The sequence below is a fragment of the Leptodactylus fuscus genome, chromosome 1, assembly GCF_031893055.1.
Source record: "Leptodactylus fuscus isolate aLepFus1 chromosome 1, aLepFus1.hap2, whole genome shotgun sequence".
Classification (NCBI taxonomy): Eukaryota; Metazoa; Chordata; class Amphibia; order Anura; family Leptodactylidae; genus Leptodactylus; species Leptodactylus fuscus.
The window spans coordinates 208,702,768-208,728,687 of record NC_134265.1 but is presented as its reverse complement, the minus strand read 5'-3'; the positions used below and the strand labels follow the sequence as shown (position 1 = coordinate 208,728,687).

Genomic DNA, 25,920 nt, shown 5'->3' with positions numbered 1-25,920 from the left:
CTAGAGAAAAAATCCAACTGTACCAGAAGCACTGCAGTAGCTCCTATTACTACAGGTTAAGCACTAGAGTTAGTAGAAGTGGTGACAGTCTCTCTTCAAATCCTGTTCACACGGTAGTATTTTTGGCATAATTGTAAGGTAAAACCAGAAGCAAAAATGCGATTCCCGATGAGAAGAGCGTGGTAGAAAAAAAAAACCCATCCTCCCTCCTCTACCTGGTCCTACATAAACCAATCTAACCAGTAAGCAGCCCTCAGGCTAAGCGCCTACTAACAGGCATGGCCAAGCCCAGCACACGGTTGCCCAGACACACCCGTGAGACACCAAAGCTTCTCAACTACGTGGGCGTGCTAACGAAAAATGAAGTTGTTCCACTTGGCGGGAACGCTGAAGGGCGGGGCTGCTTTTATTGCCCCGCCCTCTCCCTAGATGGGCAGGTCATAGACCCAATGGCCAGCGGATACCTCTGCGTCATCAGTCCGGTCGCCATTTTGAGACTCTATATGAGGCGGTCGCTTAGTTTTTCTTAGTTATTGCAGCGCCTCCTCTCCGAAGCGGGTGGTTCTTGTGTGTGTCATGGAAGGGTGAGTTGTATACCTGTGTGCATATCTAATATTACTTTGCCGATGCCGCGGAGTACTCTTTGTTGTTGGGAAGGGCAGTGCGGGACACGTCGGGATATTTGTGTGGTACTTGTATTCGGTGCATGGTATCTGGGGTGGGTGTAGTATTATGTACCGTCCTATGGTGATGCACGTACAGCTTAGTGTAACTTCGCTGAAGTTTGTGCGTGCGGAGGATGTGCACGTCGTATGGAGAGATGATGTGGCAACGAGTACTCTATTAACCCTTGTGACTGCCGACATCCCCCCCCCACTCTCTCCACCCATGTGTGCTGGGGGTTCGGAGTCCTCCAGGAAGTGCAGCGCCTGGTTTCCATCTTGATTTGCATACGTGGTGCTCTGCACTACCTGAGGCTCGGACACGCTGCTGATCTCGCCGACACTTCCTGTAAGCCACTATAGCGTGGTGTATAGCCTGGCCCTGTGCAAAGTTCAGCTGCCTTGAAGCTCGTCTTCCACCACCCCCCCTCCTCATCCTCAGGCTTCCGCTCCATTGTCTGCACACTCTTCTAGCTAGTGATGATGCTGGCTGCTCGTTCCTCCTTAGGGTGAGGGTCTCTTATTACTTAGACGGCAACTTCAAAGGACTTGGGTGGTAGTTACTATGGCTGATACTGGTTATTGAACCTTTCAGCGGCCTATTACTTGCTCTTGTAAGCTCCGCCCATAGTGGCTGCATGGATGAGCTTCACAGACTTCCTATTAAAGGGATAGTATTACACCCCTCCCCCCCCCCCCCTCCAGTTAAATGGACAGTTCTTAGATTTTATTTTTATTTTTTTTAAGTCACTAAATGTTTGTTTTAAGCTGATTCCAAGTTGAGTTCTTGGTATGTTGGTGTTAGGATCTCTTGCCGCCTTGTATGCAGTTACATTTATTGTATTACCTGAGATGCGCTCCTGCAGGCTGCTCTATTCCATATAGAGGAGTCAGCGAGTGGCCACCGTCACAATAAGTCCTAAGTTTCTTGATCCTTTCAACTAAAACATTGGGAAGACATAGACTGTGTGTGAAGACCGCTTAATTCCTAACTGGATTTTCACAAGCTGAGACTTATCTTGCTGTGATCTTCAAGGTCTTGTGTGTTTTTACTACTTCAGCTTTAAGTACCTAGTGCTCAGTAAAGCAGATGCCCATGTAGAGCTGTGTAATAGCCAGTATTGTTCTCCTGTAATGTGATCTGGCCAGTGGCACTCGAAGTATTGTGTGGTGTTTGGGAGCAGTCAGGTGAGTGATGCTGCCAGGCAAGAGGGCAGTGCTTGAAAGTGGTATGTAAAACTCCGACTAGCTCGGGTGGGGTAGAGGTTTTGGCAAGAGGAGTTAAATGCTTAGTTGGCATGCTGGGTAAGGAAAGTTTTTCAGGTGAGCGTCAGTAGTTTCAGCGTCTGTAACCAAATTGTTGTCCAGGTTTTATATCTTCTGCATACTTGTAGTGCACAAAATTGCTTACTCATATCCTGTTACCATATTGGGCTGAGATTAGGTTGTGCAACTCCTACATTCCTTTAGCAGTCTTTGTCCTGTGCTTGAGTATACTGTGCTTAGAACCAGTTTGACTGGCGACAGTAAAATGGCATTTCCTGTAGACTCCATTGTACACTTAGGTGAAGGTTAAAGAAGTTTGAAGTGCGACTCAATGCTGTTCGCTTTCTTTCACCTTTAACGTCTTTCTCTTCCTTGCATATCCCTACATTGCCTTTTCTAACAGTACTTGGATCAGAAGGAGTACTATATCTCAAAGTGGACCTTTCATGTCCTAGAAGTCTGGAAGTGTTACATACCACTGCCAAGCTGAATGCACACTGAACTTCGTCTTGCTAGTAGCTGCCCCAGTTTCAGAGATGGCATTAGTTTCTACTACCAACATCTCTGTGCTCTCAGATACCCCACTTTACAGTACAAGCCTATAGAAGTATATCTGAGCGGTGTGGCTGACCCTCTAACAATGCAGTGATACTGGTAGCTGAAACTAATGGTACAGATATCTCTGGAACTGGGGCAGATACAGCAAAACTGAGTGTAACTTAACACTCCGGACACTGGAGACAAAGGTCCTCTTTAAGGAGACTATCTATGCAGGTCACCTTTCAGTGTAGACCATACTCGCACGGCAAAGGATTCTGGGGGAAAAATATGCAAATTTGGGTTCCTTGGTGGAAAATAGGAACTTGCTGTAGTGCTACAATTTGGAAGGCAGCCCACTGTCGCTAGGTTTATAAAAACAGGTATTCATGATCTGGAATTAAAGCCAAGCCAGATTCTCTGTCAAAGTGAAGAGTCTCATATGAAAATGCTTTCTTGGAGTTTTCTCATTTGTTTTTCCACAAAGGGAAACTTATTTTTGTATTACCTGAGTCCTTACCAGGGCACATGTAGTCTGTAAGTCTCTGTATATGGAAAGTTGTCCTGCAAAGGTAATCTCATTCAGGACATAGTACCCCCTCTGAACCACTGTTGTGGTCTCCTACCTAACCATTATCCTTCACACTGAGGGGCAGTAACCCCAGAATAGCTTCCAAGAAGATGTTCTGCCTTGTCTTTAATCACAAGTAATGTCACTAGGCTTTGGTAAACCAGCTGTTCACCTATAGGGTGCTACCTTCCAAATGTCATGCATTGGAAGTCAGTAGGGCAAAACTCTGTATCCTCCATAAATGGCTGAGGGTTATGGTCTAACAAAAGTTGTGAAGTTCCTCTAAATCACAACAAAATCTAGTGATTGAATTCCTATGAATGTATAAATACAGCAAGCTATGCATCTAATACAATGTTGTATAGTATTGAAAGTAAATAAACCCTTTAGTTCTAAGTTGGAGTCATGGATTTCTGACTCCACAGCCCTGGTCATCTGGTTTAGCAAAAATGGTAGGGTCTAGCCAACATTGTTTTAAAATGGTGTCTATCATACGCCACTATCATACACATATTATTATGATAGACACCAAGATAATAGGAATCTGCGGAAAAATCCTGCGGAAAAAGGAAGCGAGCTGCCCTTTCTTCGGGCGGATTTGTCCGCCTCGCGACACCACCCTCTAGACAAGGCCCATTCATTTGGGCATAATCCGGAGCGGAAAGCAGTGGTGGAATGTGTTCATGTGGAACCCAGTGTGAGATAGCCCTAAGGGTTAATCTCTGTGCATTATTTGGGGTCCAGGTGAATGTCAGTATTACTCAACAGCTAAATAATGCAACTTGATATTGAAAACCTGAACTTTTTCCCAAACCTAACTGGCTGTCTTTTCTGTTTACAGCATTGTTCAAGACATTACAGTTGGTACTAAGGTAAGAACAATATCCTCTGAATGTTTGCTATAGAACATATTCGGCAGTCTGTATTTTTTGTGGGTCTTTAGCATTGACCTGTGTGTACAATTTCTATTGGGAGAAGACCTTGTGGTGTCCTGTATAATGTAGTTGTAGAGGTTGCGTAGTGCTCAAACTTGGCATTAACTTTATTAAACAAAGCTGACTTCCAGTTGGAGTAAGGTCTGCGTGAGCTAGGATGGCTGCCCTGTTACCATGGCATTGGTAATTATCACCCTTGGTTGCTTGCCAAGAATGTACTCTAAAATGTCTGTCTTCTGTGGTTCACGTTATTAGTTGCTGCCTGTAGCCCTTTTACTTTATCCTACATTAACACATGCAAATGCTATTTTTATATGGGGAACGTCCAGTTACCAAATTCAGCCTTTACTGCACGTAGATGAGAATTTGCATAATGTATAGTTTTGGGTTTTTTTTTCCCCCCCTCAAATGTGATCTCATACTTTAGTGACTACCTCAGTTTGAATTCTCCGCTAACAATAGGTTTGCACTAGCATTCGGGTTTCCGACCTTTGGTTTGCATGGAGACTCTGTCCACTTAAAAGGCAGTAGTCCACGGACTTATAGACTATAATGGGGTTTTCCATGTTTCTGCCTTTGCAGGACTTTTCTCTCCACTGATTTTAAGTGGCTACTGCAGCAGATACTCCTAAAGAAAGTATGAATCAGCCTTGTATTGGGAGCTTTTTATAACGTGTAGTTAAGAGGACAGCTTTAACATTTCCATTCTCCAGCCATTGATTTTGGTCAGCCTTTGTGCTTATAGCAATGATTGGGAGTTGTCTGCATTACTGCAGCCTTCAAGCTGTGGAATGCTGCCCCACCCTGCATTTATTGCAGGCTTATTTTGTAGGTGTAGTCATGGTAGTCTTTTGTGTTGGTTTACAGGGTGTACTACTGGTGTAAAGTGCACTGCCTCAGGCTATTCACCTAGCTTATATTTATACAAGTGTTTTGACTACATAAGGCTTTTTGAAGAGTTTTTTTGTTTTTTTTTTGTTTCCTTTAATAATGGCTAAAATTAAAATTGCCACCTTTACTTGATAATGAATGGCATGAAAATGAAATCTAAAAGAATCTGTATGTATTTCTTCTATGATCCTCTAAAGATGAATGGTGTGCCATTGGTCATGCACAACTACTTGTGCAACTGGAGCAGGAGCTAGAGAAACCACTGAGCATGTTCAATTTTTATTTTTTTATTTTTCTTAAGTAGGATTTAGTTTAGGTTTTAAACCCATTCCCACTGCAGGCATTCAATTTCTAACCCTGTAACTTATTTTCCTGTTCAGAGGGCTTAATTTTTGCAGTCCAAATTGTGCTTCCTAATGGTACCATTTAATCTAGGCAATATACTGGACAGCTGGAACTGCATTTGTGCAACTTACAGAATTTTTTACTACATTGATATTGTCTTCCCATAGTTCCTTGCAAAGTGGAGTGCTAAAGGCTTAACAAGTCTCCACACACCTATATGGTGGTCTCTCCCTAAGGAGTGACAATATCCCCCAAACCCTGTCTAAGCCTCTCACCTATACCAGGTTATAGTCCCCTCTACATCGGGCTGATGAGATCCAACCAGATCGAAACAGCTGTCCTCGATTGAGAGACTATACCTGGTATTAATCCCAGCGTCATTGCTAAACAAAGGCCTCTTGGAAGGTCGGGCATGAGGCTAAAGGGAGCAGCCATTATTGGGTTGTTTCACTGGAATCCTGTCTTAAGACGGGCTTGCACATTCCAGTGAGCGCCCTCTATTGGTTTGCAACAATGAGGCAGCAACTGTCTTCCTAATTACATCATGGAAGGCAGATTTGCATATTCTTCCCATAGTTCCTTGCAAAGTGGAGTGCTAAAGGCTTGACATATGCAGTCCAAATGAAGTTAATTTTGTAGGTTGGTTTGATTCCAGGGATAACCAATTTATAGTTTTATTTACGTTTTTAATGCCTTAAAAAATTCAAAAACTTTCTTGGAGTTGCTATATTGTGACACCTGTAAATTATTTATATTTTCCCCATGTACAGGGATTTTTTTTTTTTTAAGGCCAGATGTACCGTATTTTTCGGACTATAAGACGCACGGTTTTAGAGGAGAAAAATAGGGAAAAAAAGTTTCAGACAAAAAATGGTAAAATATTTAATATATGGGAGTTGTAGTTTTGGAACAACTGCAAGGCCACATTGACAGGTGACCCTGCAGCTGTACGGGGATGTATAGGGCGTTTTTTTTGTGGGGCCAGGTGTACTTTTTAGTTATACCATTTTGGGAAATGTTTATTGCTTAGATCACCTTTTATTTAATTCAGAGGCAAAACAGAGAGAAAAACCCGTCAGTTTAGCACTTTTGATTTTTGACGTTCACTGTACATAAAAATATTAGTAGACCGGGCATTTTCAGACACAGGGATACCTAATGTATGTTTCACAGTAATGTTATACTTTTATATGTATTCTAGGGAAAGGAGGTGAACTTTTATTTATTTTATTTTTTATTATATTTAAGTTTTTTTTTTTTTTTTTTTTTTTTTTACTATTTTAATATCCCCCGCCTAGGGGGCTTGAACCTGCAATCATTTGATTGCAAGTCCCATAGACGGCAATACCGTCTATGGGAGATTCTATACATTACTATCGCGGAGGGTCATAGACCAGCCGCGATAGTAATATATATCTATGACAGGCCTGGGAGCCTTCATTAGGCTCCCGGCTGTCATCGGAACAGGTCGGCTCCTGCGGCCTCGCCGTGCAGGAGCCGGCCTGCATCACTAAAGGTATGGGGCCGGTGGGGGGGGCTAACTGACTGCCGGGACCTGCGGAGGAGGAGTGGATTTGCAGCATGGCCGCGCTACTGCCACCGCTGGTTTTCTTCAGCGGCAGTAGCGCGGCAATCTGCAGGCCCCGGCAGCTAAGACAGTCCCCGGCATCTGCTGTAATAGACCGGCGGATGCCGGGGAGTGTCTTAGCTGCCGGGGCCTGCAGATTGCCGCGCTACTGCCGCTGAAGAAAACCAGCGGTGGCAGTAGCGCGGCCATGCTGCAAACCCACTCCTCCACCCACATTCAGACTATAAGACGCACCCTCATTTTCCTCCGAAATTTGGGGGAAAATAAGTGCGTCTTATAGTCCAAAAATTACGGTACTTTTTTGCTATACTATTTTTATTCAAATTTTTAAGAGAAGTTTACTATATGGGAAAACTTCTCCATTTGTAGAACAGGTGTTTTGAATACTGAGATGTAATGTTTCATTTATTTATTTATTTTTACCTTGTGTTGTATTGAAAGGGGTGAGTTATTGTCAGGGAGGGAGCTAGAGAATATGGTGTCCAGAAAGTCCCTCTAAATCTATACTCGAAAAGCTAAAAAAAACATAGTGCTCCTTCTTCCTGTGCCCAACCAGTACCCACATATACAATTTTTTGTACCCAGGAGAACTCGTAAATTTTACGAATTTTTATTTGACATATTTTCCATATTTCTATACAAATTTCAACTTTCACTTTGCACATTCATTTTTGGGAAGCGTTCTTGGGCTCAAAATGCAGTTTCCAGAATGGGCCATTTTTGGGAGGCTTCTATGGCATTGGTAATCTAGGGAGCTAAAAATGACATATGGCACCTGAAAACTATTTCTGCAAAATCTTTTTTTCAAGCACCCAGTGATGCTCTATCTCTTCCATGCACTACTGTGTGCCCAAACATCAGTTTACCCCCACATGTGGGGTATTTCTGTGGTCTGGAGAAATTGTATAACATACTTAAACTTCTTATGAATGTGTAAATTTTAGGGCTAAAGCCTGTTCAAAGTGGAACTTCTGTTACACTCCCGATCGGTGTACATAATAAACATATAGAATTGGTAATGCACATGTGCAGTTAATGTGTGTAAATTCATTAAGAGCAGCTGATAGACTTGTGTATCCCATAACAAACCCTGCTGTCTGTAGCGTGTATGCGTTATGGTGCATGTAACAAAATAATTCCCTCTTACACTCACTGACAAACGCAGATAGGAATGTCGGATTGCTGTAACTCTGCATGCAGATATGTAAAATGCTACAGGACTTATTACATTTCTACCCACTTATCTCATGGCTTGGCTCCTTCATTACTCCTATCTGATGAAGGTCTCTTGTAGACAAATGTTTTGTCTGGACATAATAAACATTTGTATTACTCTTATAGATACTTGTGTGCCAGAGTATTCTTTCTTTACTACATTTATGAAGGTAGTTCTTTTCTGAGCACCTATGATTGATACGGAGTACTGTATCACAAGCACCACCAGTGGAGAATATCATTTTATCTGTATGAGCAGCTCCCATAGCTTTTGTCCACCATCCAGTCACAGGTGGCTCCTTCACTACATAAACCTATATCTGTCCAAACAGTTTCCAGGCACTTGGCAGAAGGAAATTTGGTGTCCCCTTACATGTCCTGCTGTTGGCAGCCAGCCACACTTGCAGTGCTGTTGTGAATGAAAAGCCTGGGCTGTTATAAGCATGGAATAGTATCATCTTTAGCAATGAAGTTCTGTTTGGGATCAGTCACTGGTCAGGTTTGGCTATGGGGGCACTTCAGTCCTGCCATTGTTGTAGAGCAGCACACTTCCCTAATTGCTGTTGTGATGACTTGGGTCGCAGTCATTAGTGTCCCTCCTAGGGCTAACTCCTTTCAGATTTATTTCTCTATAAACTTGTATAGAAAGTTTCATTTAATGCTATATTTAGAATGGCATGTAATAACCTTTAACTTGAAGCAAACAGATGGTCAGTTGGATGCTGTATAACTATCTCTAATAACTTTTTTGAGTTTTTTAAATTTAAGTGTTGGTTTTAGTGGGAGACTTTGGCTACTGGTGTTCTGTAGTAATGCAGGGGTAATGTCATGAGGATATATATAGTTGTGCCTCATTAGCATAAAGATGGTACCAAAGGGAAATCTGCTGATGGTTTGTCCAGTAGGGACTACATAGAGTCGGAATAGAGGGGGATCTAGGACAAGAGCCCTGGGAAACCCCAACAGCATTGTAATGGAAAAGGTGACAGAGCCCACAAACTATACCCAGTTCAGTCTGATAGAACTAAGAGGAAGTGTCCTCAAGAGCAGAGCATACTGAGGTGGAGTTGGCCCACACAGTCAAATGCTACTGAAAGATTCAGAAGAAAGAATGGTTGCCTTTTTGATTTTGCTCTCAGGAGAGCTGCCCCCCCCCCTTCCGTTTCAGTAGCACGGAAGCCAGAATTATAAGGGGGTTAAGAAAATTGGTAAGAAGATGGCAGATTAAGCAATAATACAGTGTTTTGAAATGAAAAATTTGGAGATTGGTTTGGTAGCTGGCAGAACAGGACCGGGTCAAGTGAGGATTCCTTCAGTAGTGGTGGTATAACAGCATATTTGAAAGAGGGGAAAGATTCCAGAAGGGGTGAAGGAGGTTTAAATATTTTAGTAAGGTATGTAGTGACTGTCAGGAGCAGAGACTGAAGAAGGTGTGAGAGGAAATGGGGCAGTAGGGTGAAAACTAAAGAGCTGTGAGACTTTCATTGTCTTCTGATTCAGTTACAGAAGAACAGGATGAAGGTTGGTAGGAGAGGGGATCAATGCTGTCTGGTTAGGAGAGATGTCCCAGTGGCCTGTGGGAGCAGAACACAGGTGGTTTTCAGTTTAATAAAAGGATTAAGGTGGGTGAAGTGAGATATGTACGAGGGGAAGAAAGGGTCTAATATGGATAGTGTGGTGGGTAGTCTTGCAGAAGGATAGCTAAGATAAGTGTAAACCTTGGATTCCATTTTCAATGATTGTTTGGAGTACAAATTTGGTATTCTCTCATACCTTACCTGTCTTGTGCCATGTTTAAAGAGGACCTTTACCCACCTCCACAAACTCCAGTTTTAGCATCTGTTCATCTGGCACAGCTCCACTGATTCCAGCTCAGTTAGAATTTTTTTTTTCTAGCCTCAACCATTCCTGAGCAACAACCACAATTAGGTTTGATGCATGATATGCTATTTAATCTCTGTAGTGTCAGAAGGACAACGGGGAGGGGGGACAGTGTGATTCTGATCTGACTGCCTCTGAATTTCACAACTGTTTGCCACTGCTTCCCTTTTGTCAGTTCAAAGACTAAATGGCAAATGAGGCACCAAAAAGAACGGCATTGATTGCTCTGTCAGTGGGGGCTAGAGAGAAACCCTGAACTCCTGCTGTTCCAGAATCTGTGGAGCAGCAGCTATTAACAGATGCTAAGAACTGGAGTTGGTGAACAGTCCTCTTTGTGCACTTAAATAATAAATGCTCCTGCTTAAAGCTGTCTACACTTGTAGGAAAGCTCTGCTTCATAACTAGGCCTAATTTAGGTGGAAGCTGCCAGTTACGGTGGTGATATGCATGAGGTTGTTTTACCCCAGACATCTTATTTTTTGGCAGAGTCATTGGGTTTTTTCATGTGTTCTATTTTTGACATGGTGGAATAGGTTATTTGGGATATTGCCTTATTTTTTGATCTGCATCCAGAGTCTTCATATACGTAGGGTGCCTATGTTAATATATTTATATATATATATATATATATTTTTTTTTCTTAATATTTGTGATCTGAGGTGTCTGTATAGCATATGTTTTATATATTTTAGAGACATACATAATATAAAATTGTCTTTATGCATTGGTAGCATATTGGTTACATAAACACAGTTCACATTGAGCTTATTTTGGGGAAGTCTTGATGCCTGGTGGAGTGGTCTAATATTATTGTGGGCCCAATCCTAATGTGGTTAACTGTCTTTTTCTTATCTAATCACTGCTTTGAACTTTAAAGGTGAATAAGAGTAGGTTTTCTCTAGTGGGTAGATATGAATCCCTTGACGTGATGACTGTGGGTGTTTGTTTGTTTTTCTTTTTTTTTTTGGGGGGGGGGGGATGGGGTTGGCTTTGGCCTATGTAATATGGACTCTCTATTTCAGAGCAAGCACACCTAGCATTTAAACTCCAAGCATTCTAGTGGGGAGGCAGGGTCTATGAAGACTGGGTTCACATCTGCATCAGTCTGTTTGGAGACTCTGTTGCAGTGACCGCCAAAAGAGCTGCAAGTCTGACTTCGTTTTGGTCCAGCAGTTTAATTTTAAAACTGACACCTGAACTAGTGTAGTCAGTGGGGTCAGTTAAGTATCCATTATTCTGTTCCTCCAACGAATGCCCAGGGATACATATGAACATATTTAACTTTGTGGAGGACAATGATCCTTGCAGTCCAGTTAATACAGCAGACTCCATCCTTGCCTATTCCAGATCTTTTAACAATTCTTAAATTTATTGATGGGTGAGAATGTCTTTTCTCTGTTTTTGATACGTGTAAATTTTCTTTCATGTTGTCTCACTGTTCAAAACTGTCACCCTCTTAATATAACCACCACTTATGTATTCATTGTATATTTTTGTTGGGTATTTGATTTAAAGTAATAACTGACATTTTTAATTTTGGTAGTTCTTGTGATGCATTGTAATTTGACTTGGCATTTTCTTTAACATTCTGTTCTGTGCCCTGTCATGCCAGTCCTGTCGCTTTACACTTTTCTTTTATTATTTTTCAGCGGGGATCTGACGAACTTTTCTCTTGTGTTACTAACGGACCTTTTATCATGAGCAGCTCTGCTTCTGCAGGTAAAGTTTCTTCTGTGGTGGATTTGGGCTTTATTTTTACACACTTTCAACTTCAAGAATCTGAACTCTTTTATGCAATGATTTTTTTTTTATTTTTTTTTTTAGTACACAGTAGTTGACTCTCAACTGAGTAAGGAGGCATTCACACTATTATTGTCTATTGCTAGCATCCATTACAAAATGTTAACTGACATTAACAGAACAATCTTAAGTCCATAAAAACCCCACTGAAATCAGTTGGATTGTTAATCTGTCAGTTATTGTCTGTTTGCACCAAATCAATCCTGGTTTGTTTTGTTTGTTTTTTGTTTTTGTTTTTTTTTTCCCTCTGGACATAAACCCAGAGTGCAGGACTTTTGTGACCATCCAAAACATTGAACTTATGATGGCAGCTGTTTGGTGTTTTTGAACATTGTCTGGCTGACAGGTGTCTGTTAGGCAGGGTTCACACTAGTGTCAGTGTCCGATGCTAATGTCCGCGCAAAATCTTGTGCGGTCATTAGCATCAGACACTAGCTGTGTCCGTTACGTTTTGCATTATTTTAAATGGGACTTCACGGGCATTCTTTACTGTCCGTGTCTGTCCTTAAGTGTCTGCTTGAAAAATCGGACATCTTTTGTGCAGACATTAGCATCGGACACCGACGCTAGTGTGAACGCTCCCTTATACTGTCAGATTTTATTTATTTTTTTCTGTGCATTCTCAAAGCAAAAGCGAAAACGCAGTATAAAAACACACTGATGCTAATGTGTCAGTTTTAATGGCTCAGTTAAACTTTTTATTTATATAGGGCTCACAATCTACAGTCCCTATCAGTATGTCTTTGGCATGTGGGAGGAAACTGGAGTACACAGAGGAAACCCACACAAACACGGGGAGAACATATAAACTCTTTGCAGATGTTGTCCTTGGCACGATTCGAACCCTAGGCTCCAGTGCTGCAAGGCTGCAGTGCTAACCTCTGAGCCACCATGCTGCCCACATTAAAATCAGTGTCCTTTATGATAGACGTCCCATATAGAGAACTATATACACTCACCGGCCACTTTATTAGGTACACCATGCTAGTAACGGGTTGGACCCCCTTTTGCCTTCAGAACTGCTTCAATTCTTCGTGGCATAGATACAACAAGGTGCTGGAAGCATTCCTCAGAGATTTTGGTCCATATTGACGTGATGGCATCACACAGTTGCCGCAGATTTGTCGGCTGCACATCCATGATGCGAATCTCCCGTTCCACCACATCCCAAAGATGCTCTATTGGATTGAGAGCTGGTGACTGTGGAGGCCATTGGAGTACAGTGAACTCATTGTCATGTTCAAGAAACCAGTCTGAGATGATTCCAGCTTTATGACATGGCGCATTATCCTGCTGAAAGTAGCCATCAGATGTTGGGTACATTGTGGTCATAAAGGGATGGACAATGGTCAGCAACAGTACTCAGGTAGGCTTTGGCGTTGCAACGATGCTCAATTGGTACCAAGGGGCCCAAAGAGTGCCAAGAAAATATTCCCCACACCATGACACCACCACCACCAGCCTGAACCGTTGATACAAGGCAGGATGGATCCATGCTTTCATGTTGTTGACGCCAAATTCTGACCCTACCATCCGAATGTCGCAGCAGAAATCGAGACTCATCAGACCAGGCAACGTTTTTCCAATCTTCAATTGTCCAATTTCGATGAGCTTGTGCAAATTGTAGCCTCAGTTTCCTGTTCTTAGCTGAAAGGAGTGGCACCCGGTGTGGTCTTCTGCTGCTGTAGCCCATCTGCCTCAAAGTTCGACGTACTGTGCGTTCAGAGATGCTCTTCTGGCTACCTTGGTTGTAACGGGTGGCTATTTGAGTCACTGTTGCCTTTCTATCAGCTCGAACCAGTCTGGCCATTCTCCTCTGGCATCAACAACGCATTTCCGCCCACAGAACTGCCGCTCACTGGATGTTTTTTCTTTTTCGGACCATTCTCTGTAAACCCTAGAGATGGTTGTGCGTGAAAATCCCAGTAGATCAGCAGTTTCTGAAATACTCAGACCAGCCCTTCTGGCACCAACAACCATGCCACGTTCAAAGGCACTCAAATCACCTTTCTTCCCCATACTGATGCTCGGTTTGAACTGCAGGAGATTGTCTTGACCATGTCTACATGCCTAAATGCACTGAGTTGCCTCCATGTGATTGGCTGATTAGAAATTAAGTGTTAACGAGCAGTTGGACAGGTGTACCTAATAAAGTGGCCGGTGAGTGTATAGGCACACTATCAGAACAAACCTCCAATGTTAGTGTGAATGCCCCCTAAGCCTGACACATGGAAACGCCTTAATGGAATTCTCCAAAGCTTTAGGTTGGTGGACTATCCTTAAGTCCAATACCACCCTTTTACTGGTTATTTGGCTTCTGTGGTATATAGAGCTGGATATATAGAGCTCTATGCACTGACGTGGCCGTGCAGTAGTGTTGCTGTTTAGCTTAGAATCAGTGAATGTATGTTAAACATATTAAAGCATTGTAATGAGTAGTCAAGTGGTCACACTGATCTAAGATCAATGACTGATTTCAAGGCTGTACGTGACACCCACTAACTGAAGGGTAGATTTGTTTGCAGGTTTACACAACTTTAACGTTACAAATTCCTGTAGCTTTTGTGGCCTGCTTTATGCCATAAGGGTTATAGAATTTGCATTTTGTGATTTATTTATTTATTTTTTTTAATGAAAATACTGTACTACTTGTATTGCTTCATACTAAAATATTTCACGTTTAAACAGTCACATCTACTCTTAAAGTCTGCTACATGCATATTTTACTACTACCACTTTATTACAGAGCACAATAGTGATTCACAACCATCCTTTATGTATGCCACTTTATGTAGTCTAAACTCTGGACTAAAACAACCTTAGGGTGCATTCACACTGAGTAAACGCTAGCTTATTCTGAACGTAAAACACGTTCAGAATAAGCGGCGTCTAAAGCAGCTCCATTCATTTCTATGGGAGCGGGGATACGAGCGCTCCCCATAGAAATGAATGGGCTGCTTCTTTCACTCCGTGCAGTCCCATTGAAGTGAATGGGGAGTGCCGGCGTGTACGCTCCGGCATGAGCAGAGCTTGCCGTATACGCCGGCACTCCCCATTCACTTCAATGGGACTGCACGGAGTGAAAGAAGCAGCCCATTCATTTCTATGGGGAGCGCTCGTATCCCCGCTCCCATAGAAATGAATGGAGCTGCTTTAGACGCCGCTTATTCTGAACGTGTTTTACGTTCAGAATAAGCTAGCGTTTACTCAGTGTGAATTCACCCTTAGGGTGCATTCACACTACGTTTCCTGAAGCTTATTCTGAACGTAAAACATGTTCAGAATAAGCGGCGTATAAAGCAGCTCCATTCATTTCTATGGGAGCCGGCATGCGAGCGCTCCCCATAGAAGTGAATGGGCTGCTTCTTTCACTGCAAGCAGTCCCATTGAAGTGAATGGGGAGTGCCGGCATAAGATTAGATGTAAGTCTTGTTATAAAATGCATCAGTCCAATTAGGATTGACTAAATTATGTGCGATAAATGCGTGGTTGCCAAGTTGACAACACGTTAACTAGAAACTGGTAACAAGGTCCTTTTCATGTCTAACGCAGGTCATGTTATATGCCATTCAAAAGTCATCCATGTGCTGAATTTGATGCACTTTTAGGTTTGCATGCTGTAACTAAAGGCAACCATATTCCTGTAGTGGGGGACCTACAAGCAAAACGAAGTACACTGAAGCTTAAGGCAGCTCTCTGATAGTATATAACGTGGTCTATATTGAAGGACATGAAGGGGCTTTCTCAAGCCTGTGAACAGCAGTAAAAAAAAAAAATTTCCCCTGAAGGCAAAAGATCAAACCTATTGTGTAATGTGAGGGTTTCAAGTTCTCTACTAGGTGGACTTCCTCAGCTTTAGATTAAATTGCAATCTTGCTTTATTCATGCTATTTAAATATGATACAATATCCTAACTATGCAAGGGAACTTAGAGTTTTTGTTTGTTTTTTCTTTGCAGCAAATGGAAATGACAGCAAGAAATTTAAGGGAGACAACAGATCTGTAGGAGTTGGTTCTAAAGTGATTCATGTCAGAAAGCTTCCATCTGATGTTACAGAGGCTGAAGTTATAGCTCTTGGCCTTCCATTTGGGAAAGTGACTAATCTATTGATGTTAAAAGGCAAAAACCAGGTAATGTAGCTTTTGAAAACAGTGTTGTGCAAGGTGGGATATACTGGTAGCCTAACCTGCTGTTAAGGTGGAAGTTATGGCTGTGGGTGAATGTGTGTTTTTTTTTTTTGTTTTTTTTTTGTTGTTTTTTTTTTGGTGTGTTTAACAGCCTCACATTCCCTCCTGACTTTTATCAACTATTGGAAAAACAGTATATTCTCAAGATTCAGGCTGCACACTTAGTTTTATATAGTGAGTGTAACCACTCTGATGGAAGGAATCCCTAAGTAACTGATAGTGTAAATTGGTATTTAAACAGTGCCAACAGTAGTACCAGTGGTAGAAACTTTTCCAGCAATTGTGTACACTGTGAAAAGGTCTACCTTTTAACTGTGAAGACCATATAATGCACTATAGCTCTACAGGAAAAGTTGCCCAGCTTTATCAAAGTGCTCAAGGAGGAAAGTGTATGCTTATTCCTTTCCCATATCCTTGCAATATTATGCAGGTTTTCCTTTCACTGGTGTTGGAAAGCTGGGTAACAACCAGTGAATAGCTTTTCCAAATACCAGACCTCACTATTGTACTATGTAATGTAGCACACATGTATGATTTGCATCTCAGGACCTGGGTAACATACCAAGTAATGCTGTAATAATGACTGACTACTGAATATAAAATCTCCCTTATTGCTCCATAATCTTGCCAGTTTGCCTTTCAGGGTTCTGGGAAGCAGGGTAATACAGTAATAGGGACTATTGTATAGTACATCTGATTTGCCCCCACTGAAGCAAAATCTACATAAACTTCCTTGACTGTCTGCCATTTTGGATTTTCTTTACGGGGTACCTGGGAAGCTGGATAATATACAAAGCAATGCTTTCATAGGGACTACTAAGTACTTAATATACCTAAAGTCCCCTTCCTTGCTCTGTAACTAGTTATTAACGTGACATATTACATTTCAGGATCCCAGGAAATCTTGGTGACATACCAGTTAGTGCTGTAATATGTACTGATGTACTAATAAATCAAAATCTACCTACATAAACCCTACTGTTTACCATTTGATAGAGCTGGCTAGCTTTACCTTGGTGTAATTTGATCTCTAGGACAGCCCCCTGAACTTCCTGCGAAATTCTTTCAGTTGTAGGTGTTGGTACAATGAAGGAGTTGTAGGGTGGCAGGAAGCACTCTGCCTATTGTATGTGTCAAGAGTAATGCTAAATCAAGTGTAACAACTTTGCAGTTAAATTAACTTGTGTATTCATGTTTCAGTGTCCTTTAAGGCAAGTTTTCACTATCTTACTGTACATTATTTCTATATACCGTAGTAATTTTATTTCAAATGATCTGCATTATCTGAAAAGTGTTAAGTGGTTCCCTTGACGTTTTTGTGGCTTTTTTTAAGGCTTTCATAGAGATGAATACAGAAGAAGCTGCTAATACTATGGTAAATTATTTTGCCACTGTTACACCCGTGCTAAGGAGCCAACCAATCTATATTCAGTTCTCCAATCACAAAGAACTGAAGACTGACAATTCTCCAAACCAAGCGGTAAGCACTGTATAGTGGTCCAATAAATATATGGGTCCATATTTTTTTTTTTTTAAACTAATAGATATCTTTTACAAATGCAGAAAATTGAGGGGCACAGAGAATCCAATGTATGGCATTTAGGATTTTGTGACTGATACCTTAATCTATCCTTTTAAGACTTGACTCTTGGGCCATTATATGTGAACAGGCTTATTCATCAAGAGGAGGGGTAGTTCCTAAGTGAATAGGAACTACTGTTTTGTACTTGGTGACAGAACCCTCATTAGCTCCTTACCTGGAATGATTTTTAATAAAATTGCACTTTAAGGCTGAGGGGGGGGGGGGGGGGGTTTACAAACTTGCTAGTAATGGTAAATAGCAGAAGAGAGAAGTGCTCCCTTTATAAGTCCACTCCTTGCTTCAGTGCATAAAACGGCAATATCAAACTGCTTTTTACAACCTGTGGCTTCTATGCCCATTGTGCACGTTCCACATTCAGACTTTTGATGCCGTTTTTGAAGGCACAAGCAGCTGTAGATTCTTAATCCCTTTATATTAGTTTAATGATGCTTAAATGGTGGACTCTGACTCCATTTGTCAGGAGTCCTCCCTCCCAGCCATTTCATTAGATCGGCCTGGAGAAACAATCTGCCACCTACTGTCCCCCAAGCTCTGACGATCCCTGCTGCGGTGGGAGGATATGGGACTAATATTCTTGGGGTGGAGGCATATTCTGTGCTCCCCACTGTATCATTCCCCACTAGGATTTTTTTTTTCTTGTCTTATTCAGACGTTTCTTTGTTATATATAGATTAAAATAAATAAATTCTGGACATGTTTAGCTTGGACCTTTATGTGATGGCAAACTCCACTCAACAGATCTTTACGAACAGTAGAGTACCCCTGGTATAAGAACAAAAAGAAAAAAAAAAAACCTGCACTTAAACCTAAACATAATACGCTCTATATGTGTAAAAGTTAGTGAAAATAACACTTGGAGTGGAGTTTAAACAGTCTGCCATGTTAGTTACTATCCCTGTTTCATAGAAGTTTGGCTTGAGGACTATACACTTCACTGCCAAAGTAGATGCAGTGTGTGAAGTTGGAGACCAGTGGAAGTTACTGATATTGCCGTGTTAAGGGCTTGTATGCTACAGGGATAGGGTGAAGAATCTGATCTTAACGCTTACATTTTTTTTTTATTTTATTTTATAGAGGGCACAGGCAGCTTTGCAGGCTGTAAATTCTGTTCAATCTACCAGCCTTTCCCTGTCATCTACAGCTACTGCCGTGGATTCTGGCATGGCTGTATCAGGGCAGAGTCCAGTCCTCAGAATTATTGTGGAAAATCTCTTCTATCCAGTTACTCTTGATGTCTTACATCAGGTAGGTTATAATTTAGTTTGCATTCTCACAGCTTGCAATGGTAGTTAATTTGACTATTTTGTATACATTAAATGTTGGAAGTGCAAATTTTCTGTGGTACACCTGAACGTCTGTCATATTAGTAGAGACCAGACACAGCTTGGATACTTGGGGGTGGGAGTCAATGGAGTCAGATACTATACAGGGCTGTCTGTGTACATGAAGCAGAAATATGTGTACAGGACAGCTGTATGCCCAAAACAATCAATATTTATGGATTAGTTAAGGGTTTTTTGTTTAACTGCCACTAATGGTGTAATAACTGTAAGATTGGGGTAATCGCTGGTTTCTTTATAGAATGGCTGTTTCTAAAAAACTTGTTCTCTCTTCCAGATATTTTCAAAATTTGGAACTGTTCTTAAAATAATAACCTTCACAAAGAACAATCAATTTCAGGCACTTCTGCAGTATTCTGATCCTGTGAGTGCCCAGCATGCCAAACTGGTAAGTTGCAAGATATAGATTAGCCAGACATTAAGGATTGTTTATTTTCAAATCTAATTTTTATTTTTCCCTCTCCCACTCACCCCCCTTTCTAGTCCCTAGATGGCCAAAACATTTACAATGCTTGCTGTACGCTTAGAATTGACTTCTCAAAACTCACTAGCCTTAATGTGAAGTACAACAATGACAAAAGTAGAGATTACACACGCCCTGACTTGCCATCTGGTGATGGCCAGCCTTCGTTGGATCAAACTATTGCTGCCTTTGGTAAGAATGAATGTCAGCTTTAACTAAGTTGCCAGAGGGGTTAATATCTGATCACTGGCATTAGCACCAGGTGTCCATGTGTAAACACCTGCCATGTGCCATACTAATACTGCATATGCCAGGAAGGGGTTAAGGGATCTTATTGTTCCTGGGCTTTATGGTACTTTGAAACTTAAAATTTTCTGATTACCATTCTCAACTCTTAGGAGCCCCTGGACTGATTTCTGCCAACCCATATGCTAGTGCTGGCTTTCCTCCAGCTTTTGCTATTCCACAAGGTGAGTTTTGTTTTTTGCATTTTTTTTTTTCTTCATAATTTCATGCAATAACTTTCATAAATGAATGGTAATGGTGAATGCAATACTTCTTATTAAAGAGGATCAAAGTTTTACAATCAGTTTGGTTTTTGTTTTGTCGTGTCATAGGTTAATTTGCATATGTAATTAGAGGGTGGGAAATAACCAGCCCAGTCCCTGTTCACTTGCTATTGACAATCATACATTCTGGCCATGATTGACATCTTTATCACTCTTGCTACAATGGAGATTTGTCAGCCTTTCTTAGTAGGTGAAAATCTTTACTCTGACCGTAATAGCCATGCCTCATCACACCAGACAGATTTGCATACGTACTTTTTATAGTTGAATTTCTCAGCAAAAACTTTACATTGACACACAATGTTTATGCCACTGTGCCCTTAACACTATAAGTGGTTCAGAAGAGATTTTTCTGATGGTAGACTTATTGTAAACTGACCCTACCTTGTGTTGCTACAATGTAAGCTTTATTTTACCAAAGAATTGGCTTGGTAACTTTATCCTCTTTCTCAGGTGTTCATGGAACACTTACACCACTTACCCTTCCAACAGCAGCTGCAGCGGCCGCTGCTAGTAGACTTGGCATTCCTGGCCTTGGTGTTCCTGGAAATTCTGTCCTGCTGGTCAGCAACCTTAGCCCAGAGGTTAGTTGTTTTGTCTTTTTCTGAATTTTACATTCATATAACTTGTAAACAGTACAGTGATTAGTTATCTTTGTCATGACTTTTTAAAAGGGTTGTGCAAGACTTGAAAACAGATGCATTCTCACTCAGGAAATGACATCATTCATGTCTTGTCTCACGGGTAATCCACAGCTCTGTCCCATTGAAATGAATGAGACTGAGCTTCAGCATGCCCATGTGACGAACTGCCATGGTGTCTCCTCCTAAGATAAAAGCATCCAAGTTCTAGAATTTCTGCACAATCCAGTTTATAACTTATTATAAAGCGCTGCCGCATTTAAGAGGTTTGCTTGCAATGTTCGGATTACGATCTGTTGGTCTGTAGCTGAATGACAGACTGCAGATTACACTCCTCTCTCCTATAGTCACAAGCCTGTTAAGTACTGTAAATTTCAGTGGGAGACCTGGAGATGACAATCCTGTACTTCAGCATTTCCATTAAAAGTAATAGGCAATTGCGCATGCTGTAAATCTACTGGCAAAACACTGGCACTTTCTCGGTTGGCCCTTGCTGATCTACAAGGTATTCCCTTATGGTTAGAATTGTTAGGCAGTCTGGTGTCTAGGGTTTGAATATTGGAAAGTCCGTTGGTCAGGATTTCCCTGAGTACATTGTGCGAGCGAGTGTTGTAGTAACATTACTCTTCACTGTGTGGGATCAATGTCAGTCCCATAGAAGTGAATAGAACTGTGGTACTTCAAGTGTGCTAGTGCTCTAACAATTTCGACTCTGGGACTCCTTGTACTTTGATTCCTGTGGCCCAACCCTTCCGGACCCTGTTATCAGATATATTTACTTGTCCTTTGCATTGATAAATGTTTTTGTGGGGTAACAACTTTTTAAAGGGGCTCTATCACTGGGAAAAGTCATTTTTATCTAACACATGCTTGCATAGCCTTTAGAAATGCTACTTCACACCTACCTTTAGTATGTAGATTGCTTCAGTGGTTTCTGAATAAGTCTGTTTTTATTCATATGCTAATGAGCTTCCAGCCAGTACAGGAAGTTCTCAGCAGCCTCCTCTCTCCCATTATCTTCTATGTTTGTGAGGCAAACAGGAAGCTGAGTCATCAGCAGCAGCAGCCTCCCATAGGAAACAGGAGAGGAGTGCACGATGTATCGTGCAACAGTCTAATTAGCATATGAATAAAAACGGACTTATTCAGACACCACTGAGACAATCTACATACAAAAGGTAGGTGTGGAATAGACTTTCTAAAGGCTATGCAAGGATGTGATTAGTTAAAAATGACACTTCCCAGTGTTAGAGCCCCTTTAATATAAGTGGAGAAAATGTTCTGGAAAACTGGCTGTATGTTAAATTGGAATTGTCAGCCTAGATTGCAAAATGAGTTAAGGAATTATCTAGGTCTTTTATATTTATCTATACATTAAATTTGTCCAAAACATAATCTTACATGCACTTGCCTACTAAAGGTTAAAAATCATGACTAACAGCTTACTGATTTGAGTTCCATACTTTTGTATATTAACCAGGTTTTGTGGTGACTATTGTCTCAGACTTTAGATTTTTCTTTTCGGTATCACTTTACTCAGAATAAACCTTTTAGTAGCTGTCTTTAAGCATTTAATCTAGAAAACTTGTGTACTTGTTTCTTTATATATTTACTGACCTGTTTTTGCTACTTTTTTTTTTTCTTTTCTTCCCATCCCCCTTCTTGTTTTTATTATACCTTGATCCGGAATTTCTTTGCCAACTGACTGCACGGCATCTTCTGCTTCCTGTTGTGCTTGAAACAAAAACAAACATAAACTATCCCTTCCAAAAAAAAAAAAAAAAAAATCCCAAACACCCTGCTGTCCGGATCCAACCTATCCTTCAAATATTAACCATCTTGAATATCATCCGTCAACTGCTCCTACCACTCCTCCGGTGACACCTTCCTCGTGGACCATTTCTGCAAGCTGTGCTCTTCCCTCGGCTCCTTTTCTCTACCCCTGTCCCTCCGCTGCCTTGCTCTGCTGTTCTCTAAAGAGAGTTACACCCCAATGCCTATTTATTCTTTTCGGTATGTTTCGCACTTTATTACGATTCATTTTTTCCATTTGTTTGGGTGGGTCCTGCATGCATTTTTATTCTGGTTGTGCTGGGTGGATATTTGCATTAAAGGTGCAGTTTTACATGTTATTTGTAAGACTTAGAATATTTTGGTGTGCATTGGCATGTCGAAGATCATCTGTAGAACTGTACCTTTCAGTGGCATGCAGAGTTGGTTTATGTTCCTTTTTGAAGTAGTTTTTGAAAGGTGAGCACTTGATGTGACTCTAGTTTGAAGAGAAATTTGGTACTACACTACTAGGCTGACAGTCTCTTAAACAATGATCTCTTTTGTTCTGACATACCGAATGTTTTAATGATTGGATCAGTAGTCCTATGAAACTAAATCAGCATGCCCATGGCATAAAATCTTTTGGTTGTTGGGGAGACTTTTGCTAATGCATATGTGCTTGTTCAGTAGTTTAATCTGCTTACTCTTCTTCCAAGGTGTGTATGGGGATGTACATAGAGTGAAAATTCTCTTCAACAAAAAGGAGAATGCGCTTGTTCAGATGGCTGACGGAAATCAAGCTCAGCTTGGTAAGCTTTGTTTCCCCCTACTTTTTTCGTGTGTGTGTGCGTGCGCACACACTAGCTCTTATAGTAACAGCTATGATGAATATATTTTTGGACAGCTATGAGTCACCTAAATGGACAGAGACTGCATGGAAAGCCTCTTCGGATTACATTATCAAAACACCAGACCGTACAATTACCCAAGGAAGGACAGGAAGACCAAGGCTTGACAAAGGATTATACCAATTCTCCACTCCATAGATTTAAGAAGCCAGGGTCCAAGAACTTCCAAAACATTTTCCCTCCTTCTGCTACACTCCACCTTTCAAACATACCGTAAGAATTTGACTTTCTTTACTTAATTTGTGGAAACTTTCTGACTTTGGCCATAACTAAGTTTCTCAGCTTTTGTCCTGTCCTTTTTTGATTCAGGTTTCTGGGTCAGTTTTCATGGAACCAATTTGCCCATTGAGGCGAATGGGTCAATGAAAAATAGGACATGTAAAATTTAGGCTAGTAAGCTTTTCTAGATGTTAGAAATCTAAATGTCCATATGATTTCTTTGCTTTAGGCCGTCTGTAAGTGAAGAAGATATTAAGCTGCTGTTCTCAAATGATGGATGCACAGTAAAAGGCTTCAAATTCTTTCAGTAAGTTTTAGTACCATTACATGAACTGGATATAAATTTATTAATTGTATAACTTATATTTTTTATTTTATTTTAATAGGAAAGACCGCAAAATGGCTCTAATCCAGATGGGCTCAGTTGAAGAGGCTATTGAGTCCTTAATAGAACTTCACAACCATGACATGGGGGAGAATCATCACCTACGGGTCTCATTTTCAAAGTCCACCATTTAATTTTTGAATAAGACTTTCAGCCCTTTGGAGGGTGACCTAATGTCTCAAAGGGCTCACTTTCATCATTCCAGATAAAAGCCACTTTACAGGATAGAAATGCAGCACTCAAGTGTCCTTGCATTCCAGATTTTATTTTCTTTTTTTAAGCTTCCCCCCCCCCCCCTTTCCTAAAGACTGCAATGATAGTTATGTTTATAGGGCAGGGATTATCTGGAGGTTTACCCTATACCATTATATGAACTCCATACTTAATGTTCAGCTTGTGTGGCAGTATATGCTTGAGGACCAAACTGAGGTTTCAGATACCAGCCATGAATCCATTTGTCCATAGATTTATTAATTACACCAGTCTTTGTGCAAATGTCTTGAAAACCTTTTTAAATGCATGTCTGACCACCACTTTTCTACGGTATTCCATTTTGTACTGTGTGAATGGCAGTGAATATTTTCTCTAGTCCTACACACATACTGACTCTGCGCCTTTAGTTAAGGTAAACTTTTGTGTTGAATGGCATGCAATGTATTTGAGGTTATGGAACAATTCTAATCATTCCTATTCAATGTCGGATCAAATATTCCACTCTGGTAAGCTCACCCCCGTACACTCAATGTTTGTGTTGGCTGAAACACATTGCCTTATCCTGTGTGATGCACTTATTAAAGTGCCAGTCTGTTCCCCCTGCTGGTTAGCATACACGTCACACTTGTATGCATCAAAAATCAAGGACTGTATTTGTCATTGCCTTCAATGAAATCTTTCCATAAAGGTGGAATGTAATTGCCTTATTATGTTGGTGTTAATAGTTGGCATATGTATCCTTAGATGGTGCCAGATGAACATACAAAATGTTAACACAAACATTTGGGTATGGGTCTAAGCATCTAAATACAAAAAAGACTAAAGTGCCTTTCCCCACATAGTTTGACAGGAGTCACATTGTGAGTGCAAGTTAGAAGGAAACTGGTTGTACATTAGACAATCGATCCTCTTGGTAGGTTATGTCATGAGTATCTTTCCCTGTATTTCAATCTTGTGCTGGATTAGGTATATTTGTAATCTTTTTTGCCATGGCTGGGGTGTATTGTAACAAGTGACTACAATTTATAGATTTACTTGTGGAATTCAAATTTTTTTTTGTTAAAGTGCCTTTTACGTCACTTAAAAAGCACTATTTATATATACTGCCTTACTATTGAAGGGAGTAACTTCTCATAAACTGTGTGCTAAGGATGTCTCTTTGGTATTTGACTTTTATTTTATTCCCCTTACATTGGTGCCTTATCACTATGCACTCCCTATTGGTTGCATTACCTATTCATGACTAAGTGATATAACTTGGTCATATGTTGTAGTGGAGGGGGGATACCTGTTTTCTGGACAGACTATTTGTAGATCGATTGACAAGGGTTAAAAGCGATTACACCCTGCTTCTCTAATTTCTTGAAATGTTCGATATACTGTTGGACAGTACATACATTAGTGTATTTTGCCTTGGCATACAGAGGCATGTCTTGCTGCCAGTACTATGAAAACTATTACATCATCTTAAGCAGTACACCTGGTCAACGGGGTGGTGCTTTCTGGAGTTAATGTAGCACTCCTTGTATGTGGAGAGCTGCATACATGATACCATCTGCACATAGCCGAAGACTGTTTCTAAATGTGTTGTGGACATTGATTCTGATAAACCTCCTCGTATACTCTTATCGACTTAAATGTAAATATTTAGTGTTTTGTATACCTAAGTGCAAAAGCTGTAAAACAATATATTCATTTTTTTTATTAGTGGTAAATTGTATATTTTGATAACCTTTTCCGAAAGATTCCAGTATTGTGGGATGCTCAGATGGCAACTTAAGAAATCCATTACCTCTAATCATATGTTTGTATGAAAGACAGATTAAAACTATTTTATAAAAACCTTTATACTTTTCTGTAGGTGTTTATTCAACTGTAGCTGTTTGCCACTGTATGGGCTTGTAATAAACTTTATTCTTCTGCTGTT

At 40.8% G+C, this 25,920-nt stretch overlaps 1 protein-coding gene across 1 annotated transcript; it reads left to right on the top strand.

The window, feature by feature from the left end:
* The first annotated feature begins 545 nt into the window (after positions 1 to 545).
* Positions 546 to 25,920, top strand: PTBP1 (polypyrimidine tract binding protein 1). The gene is made up of 15 exons (XM_075282487.1): positions 546 to 584; positions 3,878 to 3,908; positions 11,541 to 11,610; positions 15,650 to 15,822; positions 17,213 to 17,359; positions 18,557 to 18,727; positions 19,100 to 19,210; positions 19,306 to 19,477; positions 19,684 to 19,755; positions 20,308 to 20,438; positions 22,475 to 22,508; positions 22,985 to 23,077; positions 23,173 to 23,389; positions 23,625 to 23,702; positions 23,782 to 25,920. Exons 1-15 carry the CDS (start codon positions 577 to 579, stop codon positions 23,912 to 23,914), a joined length of 1,641 nt encoding a protein of 546 aa, XP_075138588.1. The 5' UTR covers positions 546 to 576; the 3' UTR covers positions 23,915 to 25,920.

What these genes read in the sequence shown, in the direction of transcription:
- PTBP1 (XM_075282487.1), top strand. An exon ending in TGTTAAAAGGCAAAAACCAG is followed by an intron (nt 15,823 to 17,212) that starts GTAATGTAGCTT and finishes GCTTTTTTTAAG; the next exon opens with GCTTTCATAGAGATGAATAC. An exon ending in CGGAAATCAAGCTCAGCTTG is followed by an intron (nt 23,078 to 23,172) that starts GTAAGCTTTGTT and finishes ATTTTTGGACAG; the next exon opens with CTATGAGTCACCTAAATGGA.